The sequence below is a fragment of the Palaemon carinicauda genome, chromosome 4 (assembly GCF_036898095.1).
Source record: "Palaemon carinicauda isolate YSFRI2023 chromosome 4, ASM3689809v2, whole genome shotgun sequence".
NCBI lineage: Eukaryota > Metazoa > Arthropoda > Malacostraca > Decapoda > Palaemonidae > Palaemon > Palaemon carinicauda.
This window is the reverse complement of record NC_090728.1, coordinates 44,561,066-44,581,778: the sequence shown is the minus strand read 5'-3', so window position 1 is coordinate 44,581,778 and position 20,713 is coordinate 44,561,066. Positions and strand designations below refer to the sequence as shown.

The following is a 20,713-nucleotide window of genomic DNA, read 5'->3' as shown; positions in this document are numbered from 1 at the left end:
AATTACTTAATGTTGGATTTTTCTTATGTTTGTCCGTTCTATCGGGCCAAGTGATTTTTTTTTTTTGTATACTTTATGCAATAGTAGAAAGATAACGGTTCAATACACACATTTCATAATAGTCTGGCCCATAGGTTCTATTTTCCTTTCACCCTTCTTTTCTTCATTCTATCGGATGAAGGAATATCTATTCCTACCCCTGTCCTGCCCAAAAAGCCCCTATTGCCCGCAATCAGAGGGAGGTTATTGATGAGGTTGTTTATCCTCTTAACTAAGAGGCAACCGAATGTAAACAACTTTTAACTTAATCTTAATTCTCTGGCTTTAACAAATATTTTTGTTAAACCTCGTATTATTTTCTTATACTGTCTTTTTTCATTCTTGAACTTTTTATTTCACTTCATATGACATTTTCGGAAAGTAAAAAGAAAAATTAACTAATTGGTCTTTCCAACTCACCAAGGCACTCTACTATTTTATGGTTTCAATCTCTCTTGCCACAACTTTTCCTTACTTTTGACTGATCGTATTTTCACTTTTACCGGGCTGCCACGCTGGCAAGGTCCTGGGCCAAAATAACATTGGCTCCATTTTAAACAACAATATGTATCGTAATGAGTCTCGCATTAACAGTTACTAAGATAAGTTCTCATTAATGGATTTGGCCATGAGAGAGGATGGTAATTAAATTTTCAGGTTTCAATTTAGAATATAAAAGACAACCACTGACGTTTAAAAATCCTACTCTCCTAATCCCGAAATGATAAAAGGTGGCGAAATTAGAAATTACTGTACGAGTTCCCAGTAGATTGAAAGAATTATTTTAAGATTATGGGGAATTTTGTAGGAATGCAAAAGGTAAATTTACTTACCATGTCAATTATTTTTATCGAGTGAATGATCGACCAAGGGCGTAACTAGAGGTTTCTGGCTCTGGAGCCTGAATTGGTATAAAGGCCCCACTTCTATTTACCTTCGAAAATTGGTGTTAATTTTAAATGTTTACTTGCATAATTTAATTTTATGATCCTGCTTTTGGGAGCCAGCGAGACATTTCGAGCAACCCCCTTCACCTACGCCAACACGAGTGATAGAAAATTCCAGTTTCGCTAGTAATTAATGTATACATATATTAAACAAAATTTTCGGTAAGTTAGGGGAGTGTTTAGAAAATCTACCTATCATGATGTAATAAAAGATACAAAATTAGATAAAAAAAAAGTATCCAAAACTAAAGAAAATTAAACATGGCTAAGAAGGATTTAAGAATAGAAGAGTACATTATAAAATACACAAAATTATAATTTGCCTTACAATAGTAGTACAAGATAGCAGTAAAAAGAAGCAAAACTACTTCTATGCACATATCTTGAGGCTTCAAACACTGTTGCAACTTGCAAAAGCTAAGAAGAAGAAGAGTCAAGACTGTCAAAGTAAACAAACTTCACAGTTCGAGTGTTCACGTTGTGGCTTTTCCCGTTAGTTCGTTGGTTTCTTAATCAAAATTCATTTCACACTCTTGAGAAGAATGAAGCTTATAACACACAATATGCTCACGAGTAAAGCCTTAAAGAACGTAAAAGAAGGCTTTCCACTACGTATCCAGGTAAGAGTACCCAAACTCAATCGTATTAGACTATTTGCAATATCTCGTGGTGCGTGCAATACTAGACTAGGATTTCTTTTATTTTGCCTTGAATCTCTAACCAGTTTTAGCTTAAACTTTACTATTGGTGATTTTGTGTTATTTTTTTAAAGCTAGTTGAATTATATCAAACTTTCAACAATGCCATTTGATGTATTTTACAAGATTCCACCCTTACCGAGTCTTTACCACATATTTTAGTGTACTGTCGACTCGGTTCTTAAAAAATCAGTGACTTGGTGTGCGGCCCAGCCGAAACTTATGAAATAGGTTTGACATATTATGCAATTATTACGGTGAAACTAGAACGTGCCATAAGAATTGAACGGATTCTGGCTATTTTGGCATTTTTTTCTGTAAGGCTAAGGGGTAACGTGGGTGTATGTACGATGACGGCCCTACCTCATAACTCCCTATTTTCAACCCTAACACCAAAAATACGGCAGTCAAAAGGGGCCGTTACCCCCCCCCCCCCCCTCCGGTTAGGTAAGTAGCTAAGGACACGCCTTGTAGGTTAGGTTAAGTGGGAAAGTTTAGGTTAGGTGGTGGTCTATGTACATGGGAGGTCTTGTCCGTTGTTATGCAAAGGCTTCAAAGGCAGAGGCATAACTTGTGTATTGATCGGATAAAATGTGAACGCTGTTTCGTTTACTAAGTCAATTGTTTAGTTTTGAGGGAATGATTGTTGGTTACTGTGCATACATTGCTTGCACTTGCTTTTAACGGCTTCCTGTTATTTATTGACGTAATCATTAGCTGGCCTTTTTTTTAACCAATAAACAGCTAACAAATATTTATGCATAAGTTCCCAAATGTTGTTTTACAAGAGCCATTTTTTTCCATCCGACTTCAGTTCCACACTGAATACTGTTTGAGGAAAACCTTTACTGCTGGGAAATTCAGTCTTTGAAATTTAGTTTAATTTTAATTAGTCATTGATTGTTTAAAACAATCTATTCAGTATATAGCTATTGTTGCGGGGTAGTGTTCTTGGCCCATTACATCTCATACCATATACACATGACATGTCGTTTGGCCTAGAAAACAAGCTTGTAACATATGCAAATACTATTACCCCCTCTGCATTGGTGCTATCTCCTGAATGTAGATCTGGGTTTGCTGAATCCCTTAATAGAGATCTAGATAAACTTAGTGCATGGTGCAAATTATGGGGTATGAAGTTGAATCCTAACAAAACTCAAAGTATGATTGTAAGTTGAGGACAGTGGCTCCTCATCATCCGGATTTCAGTATTAATAATGTTTCTTTAACACTGTATGACTCTTAAAATTTAGGTGTGATTCTTGACAGCAAATTTACTTTTGAGAACCACATTAGGACGGTCTCTTCTTTAATTGCACAAAAAATTTGCTTATTGGGAAGCCTTGTAAGATTTTTGGTGATCAATCTTTTCTGAAGAAGTGTTTTAATTCTTTCATTCTACCTTGTTTTGAGTATTGTTCTCCTGTCGGGTGTTCAGCTGCTGATTCTCATCTTAATTTGTTGGACGGAAACTTACGGTCTATTAAATTTCTTATTCCTGATCTAGATATTAATCTTTGGCACCGTCGTTCAATTAGTTCATTATGCATGTTGCATAAGATTTTTCATAACTCTGACCATCCTTTACATTCAGATCTCCCTGGACAATTCTATCCTGTTCGTAATACTAGGCAGGCATTTAATTCTAATAGCTAGGCCTTCTCCATCATGAGGCTCAATACTACATAGTATTCTAGAAATTTTATTCCATCTGTTACCAAGTTGTGGAATGATCTTCCTAATCGGGTAGTTGAGTCAGTAGAACTTCAAAAGTTCAAAGTTGGAGCAAATGTTTTTTATGTTGACCAGGCTGACATGAGTCTTTTTATAGTTTATATATGACATATCTGTTTTTGACGTTGTTAATAGTTTATATAGGACATATCTGTTTTGACTCTGTTACTGTTTTTAGAATTATATACTGTATTGTTAATTTATTCTCATCAATTATTTATTTCCTTATTTCCTTTCCTCACTGGGCTATTTTTCCCTATTGAAGTCCTTGGGCTTATAGCATCTTGCTTTTCCAACTAGGGTTGTAGCTTGGCTAATAGTAATAATAATATCTGCTTTTCATCACGTCCTTCTAATGGTTTTTGCTCCGCAGTGGTTCCGCTCCGCTTGCAAACTTAACATTACTGCACTGTTTCTCTGTTGTTACAACCAGTGCATGGGTGTGCTGCGCATGCAATCCCCTTGGGTCATTATTTCCAGTTTATTTTTTAATTTCACATGAGCATAATATCTATACAGTAAAGTATACTGAACCGAGAGCATTTTCAACATAATAAACCGAAATAGCTGAAATTACTCTTAAATTTTTGAATAGATTGTACTTCCCTCTTGGATGTCTATATGTAGTCATGCTGGAGCTAAAGGGCAGAGAGAAAAAAAAATTGCTATTGTAGAACAACTTCTGGGAACTTGTGCATAAATATGTGGAAGCTCGTAATTGGTTAAAAAAGCTAGGCAATGATTATGTCTTACAAAAAATAGAACAGCTTTCAAAAGCAAATACAAATACTGCATGTGCAGGAACTCCAAATCATTCTCTCAAAAGTAAACACCTGACTTAGAGTGAGAATCAACCAACATGCAAGTTATTATACCCCAACCCCTATTAAGCATAAAGAGAAAAATGTCAAATTAGCCAGCGTTCCTCCATTTCTTGTTGTGAATTCCATTTTCGCTATTCATATTTTATCTCTCTTCCTCATGTTTTGTTAAAGTTTTTATAGTTTACATAGGAAATATTTAAATTAATGTTATTATTGTTCTTAAAATATTTTTTTCAATATTAAACTTACCCGATAATCATGTAGCTGTCAACTCCGTTGCCCGACAGAATTCTACGGAAGGGATACGCCAGCGATCGCTATACAAGAGGGGGGTGTACTCACAAGCGCCACCTGTGGCCAGGTACTGCAGTACTTCTTGTTGACACCACTTCAATTTTTCCTCTGTCGTGCTTCCGGCAAGACGTTCATGGATACGCTTATAATTTTGGAGTCTTGTTCACGGTTTTTGGTGAAGTATTGCTCTAAGATTTCAGCTTTCGCTATTCAGGAAGTTTTATTATTAGCTTAGCTAGCTTTTGGAATTAATTTGATTAATTATGGTGACGAAGAGAGTATGAACTCTCTTTCACCTTTAAATGGCCGACCCTTCCCTTAGACGGAAGTGTTGGTGTCTAAGAGAGTATAGACTCTCTTTCTTAATTTTGCTTAACAAAAGTTATAGATTTATTTTTTATCTCTCCGCCTTTTATAGGCCTCTTCGATTAACTTCCTTTTATTATAAACTTATTAAAATTAATTTTTATATTTGTTTATATTCGACCTTTCCTAATAGTAGGCGGTCTTTTCTTGGTACCGAAGTTAATTAACATTGAGCCCGTCATTTCGGTTTTACCTGTTAACATATTATGCTATTTTAATGTTTTTGAAAGAATTTCTTTGATAGTCTCGTACTGTTTTCAAAGTTGAACTAACGTTTTGTTTTGTCTCTGCAGTTGTTGACGTTCAGAACGTTCAACTTGCGCTCTATCGTTACGATAGAGAGAGAATTTTCACGGTGTCACGTTGCAGTAAGAGTAACCGTTTCTAACGTTTTGTTCATTCTTTCTTAGCTTAATGGTTTTAATTCTAATAAAGGAACTTTTTATTTGGGAAATATTTCAGTTTTTTTCCTTTAACAATAATATGTTTTAACGATATATATGATTGGGTTCTTCTCTCAGGTTCTAAGTCAAGAGAGAGAGAGAGAGAGAGATAGAGACGGAGGGAGAGAGAGCTGGATAAACGTTTCGTTCAAGCGAGTAACGTTGTTATCGTTTTTGCTCTTCTCCCTAGTCTCTTTAGGGGAAGAAGGTAAACGTTTCATGAGTTTTATTCTTGTTCTCAAGCTTTATGCGGTGAGAGATTTTAAACGTAGTTTATTTGATCTAGTGTTTAGTCTCTTTCCAGCCACTGAATTATTTATCTTTCATTAGATTTTTCTGTTACATTGTAATTCTGTTTTCGCAATTACTAACTTTTAAGGAAGGATAGAATTGCGTGTTTCAGGTACAAACCACTTAAAGTTTCGAGTTCAGTGAAATAAGTGCAAACAGAAAATCAAAAGTGATTAGCGCAAAGTGTGTCAGTGTTGTGCGTGAGGGTACTTCTGTGCGTGCCAGTCGTCCTCCCAGTCCGGGACCTCTTGCAAGCTCCCAAGCCCAGGGGAGAAGCAATGTCGAAGGGCAAAAGGGTTCGGCAGGCCTTGATCGGCGCACAGAAGTATCCTCGGTGGTTGCGGGCGTGTCTTACAGAGACCGTCACTCCCACCCGCAGACGATTGAGCCCGTCTTTTACTCGTCTGCAGAAGAAATGTCAGGGAGAAAACGCTGGACTCAGGTCTCAAGACCTCTCATACGCAAAGTCCAGACCTCAAGAGTTCTACAACCTGGTTGCAGTCATTGGATTAGCTCTGACTCTCCGCAGTCATCAGGTGACTGCACACCTCCTAAGAGAGGTAAGGTGATGCCGCAACAGACCTCATCTTCTGTTAAGGCTTTGCCTCAGCAGACCTTAGCGTCTGTCGACCCCAAGATGACTTTGCTGCAGCCCATGCAGTCACAGCTTGCGGTCTTAATGCGTGAGTGTCAGGCTGAGAAGGTTACACCTCCTCCTGCGATCGCTCCGCCTCACCGCAGTCCAGTCTGCCAGGCGTACGAAGTTGAGGTTCCTCAGGATACCTTACCGCGTACTGAGTTGCCAGTTACCAGCGGTGTGCAGCAACCTCCGCCTTCCTTAAGGCAACCTCAGCAATGGGAGCAGGAGTCTTATGCCTTACTTCCTCCGCTTCCGCCTGCGGTTCCACCAGCGAGGCATCAATCTCTTGAGGTACGACAACCTCTTCCATCCATGAGGCAGCCACCTCAGCACTCGCTGCAGCGACCTCAACCCTCCTCAAGGCGAGAGCCTCAACTCCTTAGGCTAGCACCTCAGGAACCTCAACTCGCGAGACAAGAACTGCGTTCTGCGCAGCCGCTACCTCAACTCTCGCAGCTCACACCTCAGGAACCTCAACTCGTTCCTCAGGAACCTGCTACTGCGCATCCGCTACCCTTACAGCAAGCGCAACTCTTGAGACAAGAAACTCATGCTAGGAGTCAGCCACCTCAACGCATGCATCTGCCACTTTCTCCTCAACTTGAGCCTTTCCCATTCAACTTTGAAATAACAAATGACAATAATAACACCTCATTACTTTCATAACTTGCATTTGTAATCATATACATGTATGCCTACACAAACATTATGATAATGGAGGTTATTCGTATTACTTAAATAAAAAAATATATATGTATTCCTTGCAATATATTTTTAACAAATCGCAAATATGGCAAAATACCTTCAAAACAAAAATGAATCATGAGTTATGAATGTAATGTAAATATTATGTTGATATTAAAACCCCATGCAAGCATGCATGAAGTATTGCAGTGTTGCCAACAGGGCGAGTTTCCCTGTCCTGAGGTGAAGTAGATTATAGATCGTATATTTAGTGCAGCTTAATTCTACGATTATCATGCCTGCTATCAAATTCATCAACAAAACAGTCTAAATCAATTCCCTCGGCACGTGCACTTTCATGGACAGTAATGCGATATTACTCAATCTAGCACTGGTCATGGAATTTCTGAGAAATGTTACACGCCATGCAACATGCTCTGCTTCTCTTACAGCATGCTCTACATACAGCATGCTCTGCATACAGCATGCTCTACATACAGCATGCTCTGCATACCTTACCGCATGCTTCTCAGTCACACATCTTTGGTTGTTGCCAACTCACTAGACTGTCAAGCAGTTTCATAACGTTGCCTTCTAGTCTGCTGCTTTTGCACCAGTGAAACCCTCACTGAGAGAACTTAGCTTTTCTCGGATATGGTCCCTGTAGATGAGAAAGTGCTTTTCTCCCTCCTTCTGATATTCCCTTGAGGACTCTGTCATTTGGAGAGGAGCCTTTTGCTGCGTAGCCTCCTATGGACTTTTATTTAAGCATAACATGCTTCCAGGGAAGGTAATGGTTCCACTTCAGTCGCTAACCCCGTCTGTTACCACACCTGCTCCCATAGACCTTGAGCTGTGTTGCAAGACATGCAGTCCAAGCTTAGTCCTTGTTAGAGGATTTTTTGTTTACGGAGTCAGTGTGTCACTGGGAAGACGTTCAACAACCAGCAGAAGTGACTTGTTGTGACGCAGTGCGACAACCTCAGCAACCCGATAAGGAGTTGTCTATACGACCCAGACAGTCTAGACAGCTTCGGGTTGTCACTGTACTTCCTCGCTTCCCCATGGTTGACAGTTCACAGACTGTGCAGCAGTACCATGATCTTGTGTCCGGCTCCGTCAGACGACTGGCTTTTAAGAGCTCCCACAAGTCGTCGCTGTCTGGAGATTCTCAGATGGACTATGGATCTGACCAAGGAACTGGGCCTCCTGGTCAATTTTGAGGAGTCTCAGCTCGTCCCATCCCAGACCATTGTCTACCTGGGTATGGATCTTCAGAGTCGAGCTTTTCGGGCTTTTCCGTCGGCCCCAAGGATCTTCCAAGCCCTAGAATGCATCCAGAGCATGCTGAGAAGGAACCGATGCTCAGTCAGGTAGTGGATGAGTCTAACAGGGACACTTTCATCGCTGGCCCTGTTCATCGTGTTAGGGAGACTCCACCTCCCCCCCCTTCAGTATCATCTAGCTGCTCACTGGATAAAGGACATGACGCTAGAGACGGTCTCAGTTCTTGTTTCCGAAGAGAGGAGGTCTTCTCTCGCGTGGTGTAAGAACAGCTTTCTTCTCAAGGAAGTCTACTTTTGGCTGTTCAGAAACCCGACCGCCGTCTCCTCTCGGACGCATCAGACACGGGCTGGGGTGCGACTTTAGACGGACAGGAATGCTCGGGAACATGGAATCAGGAGCAAAGGACACTTCACATCAATTGCAAGGAGTTGTTGGCGGTTCTTCTGGCCTTGATAAACTTCAAGTCCCTCCAGCTTAACAAGGTGGTGGAGGTGGACTCTGACAACACCACAGCCCTGGCTTACATCTTCAAGCAGGGAGGGACTCTTTCGTGGAAGTTGTTCTAGATCGCAAGGGACCTCCTCATCTGGTCAAAAGATCGAAAGCTCACGCTGGTAACGAGGTTCATTCAGGGCGGTATGAATGTCATGGCAGATCGCCTCAGCCGGAAGGGTCAGGTCATCCCCACAGAGTAGACCCTTCTCAAGAGTGTTTGCAGCAGACTTTGGGCCCTGTGGGGTCAGCCAACCTTAGATCTGTTCGCTACCTCGATAACCTAGAGACTCCTGTTGTATTGTTCTCCGATTCCAGACCCAGCAGCAGTTCACGTGGATGCTTTTCTGCTGGATTGGTCCCATCTCAACCTGTATGCATTCCCGCCGTTTTAGATTGTCAACAGGGTACTTCAGAAGTTCTCCTCTCGCAAAGGGACACGGCTGACGTGGATTGGCTCCGCTCTGGCCCGCGAGAGAATGGTTCATAGAGGTACTGCAATGGCTGGTCGACATTCCCAGGACTCTTCCTCTAGGAGTGAACCTTCTACGTCAACCTCACGTAAAGAAGGTACACCCAAACCTCCACGCTCTTCGTCTGACTGCCTTCAGACTTTCGAAAGACTCTCAAGAGCTAGGGGCTTTTCGAAGGAGGCAGCCAGAGCGTTTGCCAGAGCAAGGAGAACATCCACTCTCAGAATCTATCAGTCTCAAAGGGAAGTCTTCCGTAGCTGGTACAAGACCAATGCAGTTTCCTCAACCAGTACCACTGTAACCCAGATTGCTGACTTCCTGTTACATCTAAGGAAAGTAAGATCCCTTTCAGCTCCTACGATCAAGGGTTATAGAAGTATGTTGGCAGCGGTTTTCCGCCACAGAGGCTTGGATCTTTCCACCAACAAAGATCTACAGGACCTCCCTAGGTCTTTTGAGACCTCAAAGGAACGTCGGTTGTCCACTCCAGGCTGGAATCTAGACGTGGTCCTAAGGTTCCTTATGTCATCAAGATTTGAACCTCTCCAATCAGCCTCTTTTTAGGACCTCACATTAAAAACTCTTTTCTTCGTGTGCTTGACAACAGCTAAAAGAGTAAGTGAGATCCACGCCTTCAGCAGGATCATTGTTTTCACATCTGAAACGGCTACATGTTCCTTGCAGCTCGGTTTTTGCTAAACGAGCTTCCTTCACGTCCTTGGCCTAAGTCGTTCGAGATCCCAAGCCTGTCCAACTTGGTGGGGAATGAACTGGAGAGAGTACTTTGCCCAGTTAGAGCTCTTAGGTACTATCTAAAAAGGTCTTAACCTTTACGAGGACAATCAGAAGCCTTATGGTGTGCTATCAAGAAACCTTCTTTCCCAAGTTCTAAGAACTCAGTTTCTTACTATTCAGGCTTCTGATTAGGGAAGCACATTCTCATCTGAAGGAAGAAGACCTTGCTTTGCTGAAGGTAAGGACACATGAAGTGGGAGCTGTGGCTACTTCAGTGGCCTTCAAACAGAACCATTCTCTGCAGAGTGTTATGGATGCAACCTATTGGAGAAGCAAGTCAGTGTTCGCATCATTCTATCTCAAAGATGTCCAGTCTCTTTACGAGTACTGCTACACCCTGGGACCATTCGTAGCAACGAATGCAGTAGTAGGCGAGGGCTCAGCCACTACATTCCCATAATCCCATAACCTTTTAACCTTTCTCTTGAATACTTTTTATGGGTTGTACGGTCGGCTAAGAAGCCTTCCACATCCTTGTTGATTTGGCGGGTGGTCAATTCTTTCTTGAGAAGCGCCGAGGTTAAAGGTTGTGATGAGGTCCTTTAGTATGGGTTGCAGCCCTTGATACTTCAGCACCTTAGAGTTGTTCAGCCTCCTAAGAGGAACGCTGCGCTCAGTAAGGAAGACGAACTTATTTAAGGCAGAGTAATGGCTCAAGTCGACTTCCTTACCAGGTACTTGTAATTTCATTGTTATTTTGAATAACTGATAATATGAAATACGGGATACTTAGCTTCTTGATATACATGTACACTGGTTTTCACCCACCTCCCTGGGTGTGAATCAGCTACATGATTATCGGGTAAGTTTAATATTGAAAAATGTTATTTTCATTAGTAAAATAAATTTTTGAATATACTTACCCGATAATCATGATTTAATTGACCCACCCTTCCTCCCCATAGAACCAGTGGACCGAGGAAAAATTGAAGTGGTGTCAACAAGAAGTACTGCAGTACCTGGCCACAGGTGGCGCTTGTGAGTACACCCCCCTCTTGTATAGCGATCGCTGGCGTATCCCTTCCGTAGAATTCTGTCGGGCAACGGAGTTGACAGCTACATGATTATCGGGTAAGTATATTCAAAAATTTATTTTACTAATGAAAATAACATTTTTCCTTGTTTCCTTTCCTCACTGGGCTATTTTCCCTGTTGGAGCTCCTGGGCTTATAGCATCCTACTTTTCCAACTAGGGTTGTAGCTTAGCAAGTAATAATTGTAGTAATTAAAGTATCGTATATTAACCCACATGGGTTGTTTGTGCCGCACATCCATGTACTACTTGCCAGAACAGAGGAGTAGTGAGATACCCGGTAGTTTTTTTTTTTCCCATGCAAAATGTACAGTTTATATGAGGATTGAAATTATAAATAGCGTACATACAGTAAACTCAGCCTATCAGATTCTTTGAGTGTTTGACCCTCATAAAAGTAGCAAAATCTGATACTGTAGTGACAAAGGTCATGTGGTATAGCCTATGCTAGCTTGTAGTTTACTTATTCTATGTAAGATACTTATCTGCAAATACATCATTTCTATAAAGGTAGCCAAGAAAAATTTTCATATTAATGAAAATACTGTAAGCTACAAATTTTGATAAACTGAGTGACTACTGTACTTACTTGATATTCCAAACCTTATCAATTCTTCTAAAGATATGTATTTTCTTAACACCAAATTGCTGTACTATATTTATATTTTCTGTTTTTCAATATTAAACTTAGCCGGTGATCATATAGCTGTCAGCTCTGCTGCCCGACAGAAAAACCTAAGGACAAAATACGCCAGCGATCGCTATACAGGTGGGGGTGTACATCAACAGCGCCATCTGTCGAGCAGGTACTCAAGTACTCCATGTCAACACAGAACCAATTTTCTCTCTGTCGTGCCACTGGCAAGACCTACTAAATACGCTGTTACTAACTGGATTTGTTTTCACAACTATTTGGTGAAGTACACTATTCTAGTTTTGAGCTTTCGCTATGCAGGGGTTTTATCTTCATCTCAAAATCTTGAACTCGTTTTGGATAGATTTAATTATGGTGACAAAGAGATTATGGACTCTCTTTCACTTTTAAATGGCCGACCCTTCCCTTAGACGGAAGTGTGTTTAGGTTTTTAGTAATTTTGCTTAACACGTTATAGATCTATATATTTTATATCTCTCCGCCTTTATTAGGTCTTTTCGTTTAACTTTCCATTTATTATAAACATATAAAAATAAATTTTTATGTTTTGTTTATATGCGACCTTTCCTGATAGTAGGCGGTCCTAACTTGGAACCGAAGTTAATCAACGTTGAGCCCGTTATATCGTATTTAGCCTTTAAAGAATTTAAAACTTTTTAAATTTAATGTTTTATGAAAGAATTTCTTTGATAGTCTTCGTACTGTTTTCAAAGATGAACTAACGTTTAGTTTTTTTAGACTACGCAGTTGTTGACGTTCAGGACGTTCAACATGCGCCCTATCGTTACGATAGAGAGAGAGTGTATCACGGTTTCACTTTGCAGTAAGAGTAAATCGATTCTGACGTTTCGTTCATTCTTTCTTAACTTAAATGGTTTAAATTCTAAATTAAAGGAACTTTTTATTTGGAAAACCTTTCAGTTTTTTCCTTTAGCCAAATAACATGTTTTTTTGACGATATATAATTGGGCTCTTCTCTCAGGTGCGAAATCAAGAGAGAAAGAGAGAGAGAGATAGAGACGGAGGGAGAGACAGGAGAAAAAGCGTTCCGTTCAAGCGGGTAACGTTGTTCTCGTGTTACTCTCCTCCCTAGTCGCTGTACGGGGAAGAAGGTAAAACGTTTCTAGGGTTTTATTCTTGTCCCCAGGCTATGTGCGGTGAGAGATTGTAAACGTAGTTTGATTGAACTAGTGTTTAGTCTCTTTCCCAGCCACTGAATTCTTTATCTTTATATGTTTTCTGTTTTTGCTAGTATTAATGAGCGCATTATACGACTGTTTTCGCAATTACTACCTTTTAATGAAGGGTAGAATTGCGTGTTTCAGGTAGAAATCAGTAAAAGTTTCGATTTCAGTGAAATAAGTGCAAAACAGAAAATCGAAGTGATAAAGTGATATGCGCAAAGTGTTACAGTGTTGCGTCCGAGGGTTCGTCTGTTCGTGCCTGTCGTTCACCTAGTCTGGGACCTCTTGCAAGCTCCCAAGCCCAGGGGAGAAGTAATGTCGAACGACTTATGGGTTCGTCAGGCCTTGATCAACGAACAGACGTTTCCCTCCGTGGTTTCGGGCGTATCTACCCAAGATCGCCCCACCCACACAAAGACGAGAGAGCCCATTTACTTCTCGTCTGCGGAAAAGGTTTCTCGTAAGAAACCATGGACCAAGGTCTCGCAGCTTATTAAGCGCAAGTCGGTCCCTTCCGCGCAAGTCCAACGGCCCAGTTGTAGCCACTGGGTCAGTTCGGACTCGCTGCAGTCTTCCGACGACTGCTCACCTCCTAAGAGAGGCAAAGCGGTACCGCAACAGGCAGTAACACCGTCTGTTGCCGCACCTGCTACTGTAGACCCTAAGTGGTCTTTGCTACAGTCTATGCAGACACAGTTAGCATCTTTTATGCAGGAGTATCGTGCGGAGAAGGTTGACGCTGCACCCGTTAGCCTACAACCAACCAAGGTTGTGCGTACAGTAGACGCTGACGCTACCTGCTCCCGCACTCCGCCTGTGAGAGTTCCACCACCCATGCGCAGTGTACCCTGCCAGCCGCACGTTGACGTTCACAGACGCACGCTACCCTCCGTTGACGTTCGCGAGTTACCACAACAACAGGAGGGTGGAGTTAAGTTGCTTTGTTTTGACGCTGTACGTCAACCTCCGCATTCTAGAGTTGTTTTGACTGCTCAGTATAGACAGTCAAAGCAGTCTCGAGTGAACACTGTATGTCCTCACGCTCCTGTTGTGGTTGACAGTTCAGTTGTCGACAGTTCACAGTCTATCAAGCAGTTACATGACGTTGCCTTCTGGTCTGCTACTAATGCACCAGTGCTGTATGTCCTCACGCACCTGTTGTGGTTGACAGTTCAGTTGTTGACAGTTCACAGACTGTCAAGCAGTTACATGACGTTGCCTTCTGGTCTGCTACTAATGCACCAGTGAGAGACTCACTGAGATAACCTAGCTTTTATCGGACAAGGTTCCTGTAGATGAGAAAGTGCGGTTCTCCCTCCTACTGATATTCCTTTGAGGACTCTGTCATTTGGAGAGGAGCCTTAAGCTGCTTAGCCTCCTATGGACTTTAATTAAATCATGATGATTTTTTAAGGATCTTCGTCCGGATCTTGTAACTGCTGCTCCTCGTTCGCCTAAACGTCAGAACTTACACTAGGCCTAGCTACTTCGAAGCCGTTGTTGTTAAGCTAGTGCTCTCTCGCTCTCCTAGAGAGCGTTACGTTGGCTAGGCGACTGGTTTTTGCACCAGGAGGAGTTTTAGGGATACAGCCTTTGATTTCCCTTCTTTTAAACTGGCTTATAGAGCGAGAGTCTGATAGGACACGAGAGAAGTTCGCGGCTTGGAAGTTCATGCCTCTGCCCAAATAGACTTCTCAATTCTGGTAGACTCGCCCTGGCGCCTAGCCAGGAGACGCTCCAAGTTGTTTACAGGTCAACTTCTCAACTTTTGTCGAGCCTTTGAAGTTTTGCTGTACTATTATGTCACACATAACAAGGCTTCCAGGGATGGTAAATGGTTCCGCCTCAGTCGCTAACCCCGTCTGTTGCCACACCTGCTCCCGTAGACCCTTAATGGGCTTTGCTGCAAGACATGCAGTCTAAGCTTGTGTCCTTGATAGAGGACTTAAATGCGGAGAAGAACCTTCTGGCCAACAACCTTCCAACCGGTTGGTTGTGCGCCCTGTTGCGCTGAGGTATCCTACTCGCGTCTGCCAGTTGAGGTGGTTCCTCCACCGATGCGACCCAGTGTGGGTTGCCAGTCGCACGTTGACGTTAAGCGACGCTCGGAGGTGGTTGTTGACGTTCAGTGTGTCACTAGGAAGACGTTCAACAACCAGCAGAGGTGACTTGTTGTGACGCAGTGCGTCAACCTCAGCAACCCGGTAGGGTGTTGACTGCACAACCCAGCAGTCTAGACAGTTTCGGGTTGACGCTGTACTTCCTCGCGCACCCATGGTTGTTGAAAGTTCACAGACTGTGCAGCAGTGCCATGATATTGCGTCCGGCTCCGTCACGCATCCACCAGTGCGACCGGATTCAGCGAGTCAGACGTTGCCCACTCCGTTGCCGTTTCCTCATCAGTTTCGGATGAGGAACCCTCTGATGAGGACGTTGCTGAACAAGACGATCAGCCCCCAGCCCTGCTATCCATCCAGAAGATGCTGAAGAAGGAACGCTGCCCAGTCAGGCTGTGGATGAGTCTGGTAGGGACACTGTCATCCGTGGATCAATTTGTGTCACTAGGAAGACTACACCTCCGTCCTCTTCTATACCATCTAGCTTTTCACTGGAAAAAGGACAAGACGCTAGAAGCGGTCTCGATCCCGATTTCCGGAAAGTTAAAGTCTTGTCTGACTTGGTGAAAGGACTATATTAACCTTAGAGAGGGTCTTCCCCTGACTGTTCAGACTACCAACCACGTTCTCTTCTCGGACGCATCGGACGTAGGCTGGGGTGCGACATTAGACGGTAGGGAATGCTCGGGATTATGGAACTCGAGTCAAAGGACAATGCATTTCAACTGCAAGGAGCTACTGGCAGTACGTCTGACCTGGAAAAGCTTCAGGTCTCTCCTTCAAGGCAAAGTGGTGGAGGTGAACTCGGACAACACCACGGCTTTGGCGTACATCTCCAAGCAAGGAGGGACCTACTCTCTGACATTGTACGAGATCGCAAGGGACCTCCTCACCTGGTCAAAAGGTCTAGACATTTCAATAGTAACGAGGTTCATCCAAGGCAACTTGAATGTCATGGCAGATTGTCTCAGTCGGAAGGGACAAATAATTCCAACAGAATGGACCCTCCACAAGGATGTATGCAAGAGACTTTGGGCCACCTGGGGCCAGCCAACCATAGATCTCTTCGCAACCTCGATGACCAAGAGGCTCCCAATATTTTGCTCACCAATCCCGGACCCAGCAGCAGTTCATATAGATGCCTTTCTACTAGATTGGTCACATCTAGATCTATATGCATTCCCTCCGTTCAAGATTGTCAACAAGGTACTGCAGAAGTTCGCCTCTCACGAAGGGACAAGGTTGACGCTAGTTGCTTCCCTCTGGCCCGCGAGAGAATGGCTCACCGAGGTACTTCGATGGCTAGTAGACGTTCCCAGAACTCTTCCCCTAAGGGTGGACCTTCTACGTCAGCCACGCGTAAAGAAGGTACACCAAGGCCTCCACGCTCTTCGTCTGACTGCCTTCAGACTATCGAAAGACTCTCGAGAGCTAGAGACTTTTCGAAGGAGGCAGCCAGAGCGATTGCTAGAGCAAGGAGAACATCCACCCTTAGAGTCTACCAATCGAAGTGGGAAATCTTCCGAAACTGGTGCAAGTCAGTATCCGTATCCTCGACCAGTACCTCTGTAACTCAAATAGCTGACTTTCTCTTATATCTGAGGAAAGAACGATCTCTTTCAGCTCCCGCTGTCAAGGGTTACAGAAGCATGTTGGCATCAGTCTTCCGTCACAGAGGCTTAGATCTTTCCAACAATAAAGATCTACAGGACCTCCTTAAGTCTTTTGAGACCACGAAGGAGCATCGTTTGGTTACACCTGGTTGGAATTTAGACGTGGTACTAAGATTCCTTATGTCAGACAGGTTCGAACCGCAACAATCAGCCTCCCTGAAAGATCTCACCTTAAAGACTCTTTTCCTGATATGCTTAGCCACAGCTAAAAGAGTCAGTGAGATTCATGCCTTCAGCAAGAACATCGGATTCTCATCCGAAACGGCTACATGTTCTACAACTTGGTTTTCTAGCCAAACACGAGCTGCCTTCTCGGCCTTGACCAATATCGTTCGATATTCCAAACTTATCGCATGGTTGGAAATGAACTAGAAAGAGTCTTATGTCCTGTAAGAGCTCTTGAGTTCTATTTAAAAACCTTTACGAGGCCCGTCTGAAGCTTTATGGTTTTCAGTTAAGAATCCATCTTTGCCTATGTCAAAGAATGCTTTATCCTATTTTATCAGACTGTTATTACGAGAAGCTCATTCCCATCTGAATGAGGAAGACCAAGCTTTGCTGAAGGTAAGGACACACGAAGTTAGAGCTGTCGCAACTTCCGTGGCCTTTAAACAAAATAGATCTCTGCAAAGTATAATCGACGCAACCTATTGGAAAAGCAAATCAGTGTTCGCGTCTTTTTATTTTAAGAATGTCCAGTCTCTTTACGAGAACTGCTACACTCTGGGACCATTCGTAGCAACGAGTGCAGTAGTGGATGAGGGCTCAACCACTACAATTCCCTAATTCCATAACCTTTTTAATCTTTCTCTTGAAATGTTTTATTATTGTTTTTGGGTTGTCCGGAAGGCTAAGAAGCCTTTCGCATCCTACTTGATTTGGCGGGTGGTCAAAGTCATTTCTTGAGAAGCGCCTAGATTAGAGGTTTTGATGAGGTCCTTTAGTATGGGTTGCAACCCTTCATACTTCAGCTCCTAGGAGTCGCTCAGCATCCTATGAGGATCGCGAGGCTCAGTAAGGAAGACGTACTTAAAAAGGCAGAGTAGTTGTTCAAGTCGACTTCCTTACCAGGTACTTATTGATTTTGTTTGTTATTTTGAATAACTGCTAAAATGAAATACAAAATACTTAGCTCTTAATGTAACACATAATGCTGGTCTCTACCCACCCCCCTGGGTGTGAATCAGCTATATGATCACCGGCTAAGTTTAATATTGAAAAATGTTATTTTCATTAGTAAAATAAATTTTTGAATATACTTACCCGGTGATCATAAATTAAAGGACCCTCCCTTCCTCCCCAATAGAGACCCAGTGGGCAGAGGAGAAAATTGGTTCTGTGTTGACATGGAGTACTTGAGTACCTGCTCGACAGATGGCGCTGTTGATGTACACCCCCACCTGTATAGCGATCGCTGGCGTATTTTGTCCTTAGGTTTTTCTGTCGGGCAGCAGAGCTGACAGCTATATGATCACCGGGTAAGTATATTCAAAAATTTATTTTACTAATGAAAATAACATTTTTCAGGCTGATGAAGTTAGAAATGTTGATATAGATTTTGATCGTGAATTCATCTCCAGAATGATTCCAAAACTGGACTGGAATGCCCTGAAATTTGCAGCACAATGTGTATGTATAATTTTTTTTTTTTCACTGTTGTTACACACAATACAAATCATTGACCTTTAATAGGAATATGACTTCATCGAAGCTGAAACCGGACATTAAACTTTCAAAAGTTAAACATCGATGATCACCAGGTGGTGGAGAAGTACCGCCCACCTCACACGTAGAAAACCTTACTTTGACTCTGGCTGACAACGCATACGACCATGCTGTCCGGCATCTACATCTGGCTGTTTTAATCTGTTTTTTCTTTGTTTTAAATGTGTCATTGCAGTTGTGTTAGAGGATTTTGGAAGCAAGGATATGCCGGGAGTCCTGTTAACTGTATTTGCTAGTTTTATGATTACCTGCTGATATCTTCCATTCTTGTTCTTGTCTTGTGGTATGCCTGTTGTTGTCTTATCCCTCGTGTGTGTCAGACATTGATGACGATTATGCAAATAATGAATCTTCAGCAACACAACTTCAGAGAAGACGAACTTCTAGTTCTCCTCTCTCCCCACCGTAGCTTTGCTTAGTTTTCTTCTGTAAGAAGAATGTGTTGAAGGCTACTCCTGTACAGTAGGACCGAAGTCCGATCGATAGGAGTTATATTCGCGTAATTTTTACCGGCTCTCTCCCCCTGGAAGAAGCAGTGGGAGTTCCAAGAACCTCCCATTTGTGAACTAAGAGTTGTCCCCTAGCAGGAAGAAACATCAGCAGACATCCTTGGGAGTATCGGGTATTCGGTAAAGGTTTCTTCAAACATTTTCCTTTAGCACAGACATGTGTAGGGAGTGATTCCTAAAGTTGTCCCATTGTGGGAAGAAACATCGGTTCTAATAATGTCGGTAGGGAAGAGAAACACCCCTATTTTCTTCCCCCTTTTCGAATGTTTTCTCTCTCTCTCTCTCTCTCTCTCTCTCTCTCTCTCTCTCTCTCTCTCTCTCTCTCTCTTGGTGGTGCGTATCAAAAGTTTTGGGTATGGACTGCTGTGACTATCCCCTTCACCTGTTGAGAAGTTCCAAAGACCTCACTGAAACACAGGACGACTGGTCGTTCAGAGTCTCTTGATACACCTAATGATTTCCCTGCATGGTTTCGTGGGAGGTATAATGGTGCATCAAGCCCTGGCCTTCAGGAAGGAGCTTGGTGTCAGGTTCCATCACTTATGTGCACGGTACCGAAGTTTATCACACGATTTTGATCCTGAGCGTTAATGGTTAGGACTCCAGTCCCTCTCCTGCCTCGGAACACTCCTGAGACACTTCAGTGGCTAACAATTCGACAAAGCTGCCTGGATGAAGTGATAACACTACCGATTCCCTTGAATTGGATGTGTAACTGAAGTAGAAGTGCTCCCTACCCCTGCTCTTTTTCCTTGTAAGAAACGATTGCCACGCGCATGCTCTCCACGAGCAGGATCACTATGCTCGCACACTCCACAAGCATGATGACTCAGCTCACTCTCTCCATGAGCATGATCACCACACGCATACTCTGCACAAGCAAAATCACCATGTGTGTGCGTTCTACAAACACGATCACTGAGTGCTCTCCCCGAACGCTTTTGTCAAGAAACAGCTCACAATCACGATCACCCTGATCTAGCGAACCCAGCTTCAGCAGGGGACAAGTAGCATCTCTTAAATAAAGGCTGCGATGCAAATCTAGAGTGAAGGATACAAATGACAAATAGTTCTTCCTTTCCTCTTCCCTTCTCTGGGTGTATAGCTGTTGCACCTCTGAGGAAGGCGGACGATGGATGTGTTGTACTGTATATTCATTTATCGTATTGTGGCCCTTTAGGACATAGATTCTTCATCAATTTACTGTTTATGTTTATGGCCTACCAGGACTCCTGTTGCATCCCTATGCACAGGAAGTTAGGTCCTTAGTTCATTGACATTTCCCAGGTCAGTTTACCAAGCCAGTTTTGATCATAAGGACTTCCTCCCTCGTTAGGGTAAGTCTCCTATTAAGGGTTAATAATTTGTATTACGTGAAGGAACAAATCACAAACTTTTAAGGAATTTGTATTTTTCCTAACTATACACCCTGAAACCTTTTGAGTTCGGTATAACAATCTTCCGCAACCACCTTGGCCAGAGGTCAAAGTGAAATTGCTCTACCTGTCAGGTGGGCGGTACTTCGCTGCCACACCTGGTGATATGCAAAGGTTTACCTTGTTAAAAGTTTAACGGCTGTTCCAACTTCGCTGAAATCATGCTGTACTCCTCTTATAGGTCTCATGTTTATATAGTTAGGAAAAACACAACTTAATTAAGATTTGTGATATTTTATAAATCTGTAGTAAATATATCTTTTAAGTAAGCTTGTTGAATATTTTTCATGTTTTGATATTCTTAAATCATATATCTAGTTGAGCTTTTTCATTAGAACAGCTTACTTACCAATAATGTACTGTAGTTTATG

General features: G+C 42.6%; 1 protein-coding gene across 1 annotated transcript in view; it reads left to right on the top strand.

The window, feature by feature from the left end:
• The first annotated feature begins 1,409 nt into the window (after nt 1–1,409).
• The window catches only part of LOC137639051 (multifunctional methyltransferase subunit TRM112-like protein), a 23,382-nt gene continuing 4,078 nt past the window's right edge, over nt 1,410–20,713 (top strand). Inside the window, exons 1-2 of the mRNA XM_068371371.1 lie at nt 1,410–1,606; nt 18,200–18,301. Coding sequence (XP_068227472.1) covers nt 1,529–1,606; nt 18,200–18,301 — 180 coding nt within the window. The 5' untranslated portion in view covers nt 1,410–1,528. The remainder of the gene's footprint in view (nt 1,607–18,199; nt 18,302–20,713) is intronic.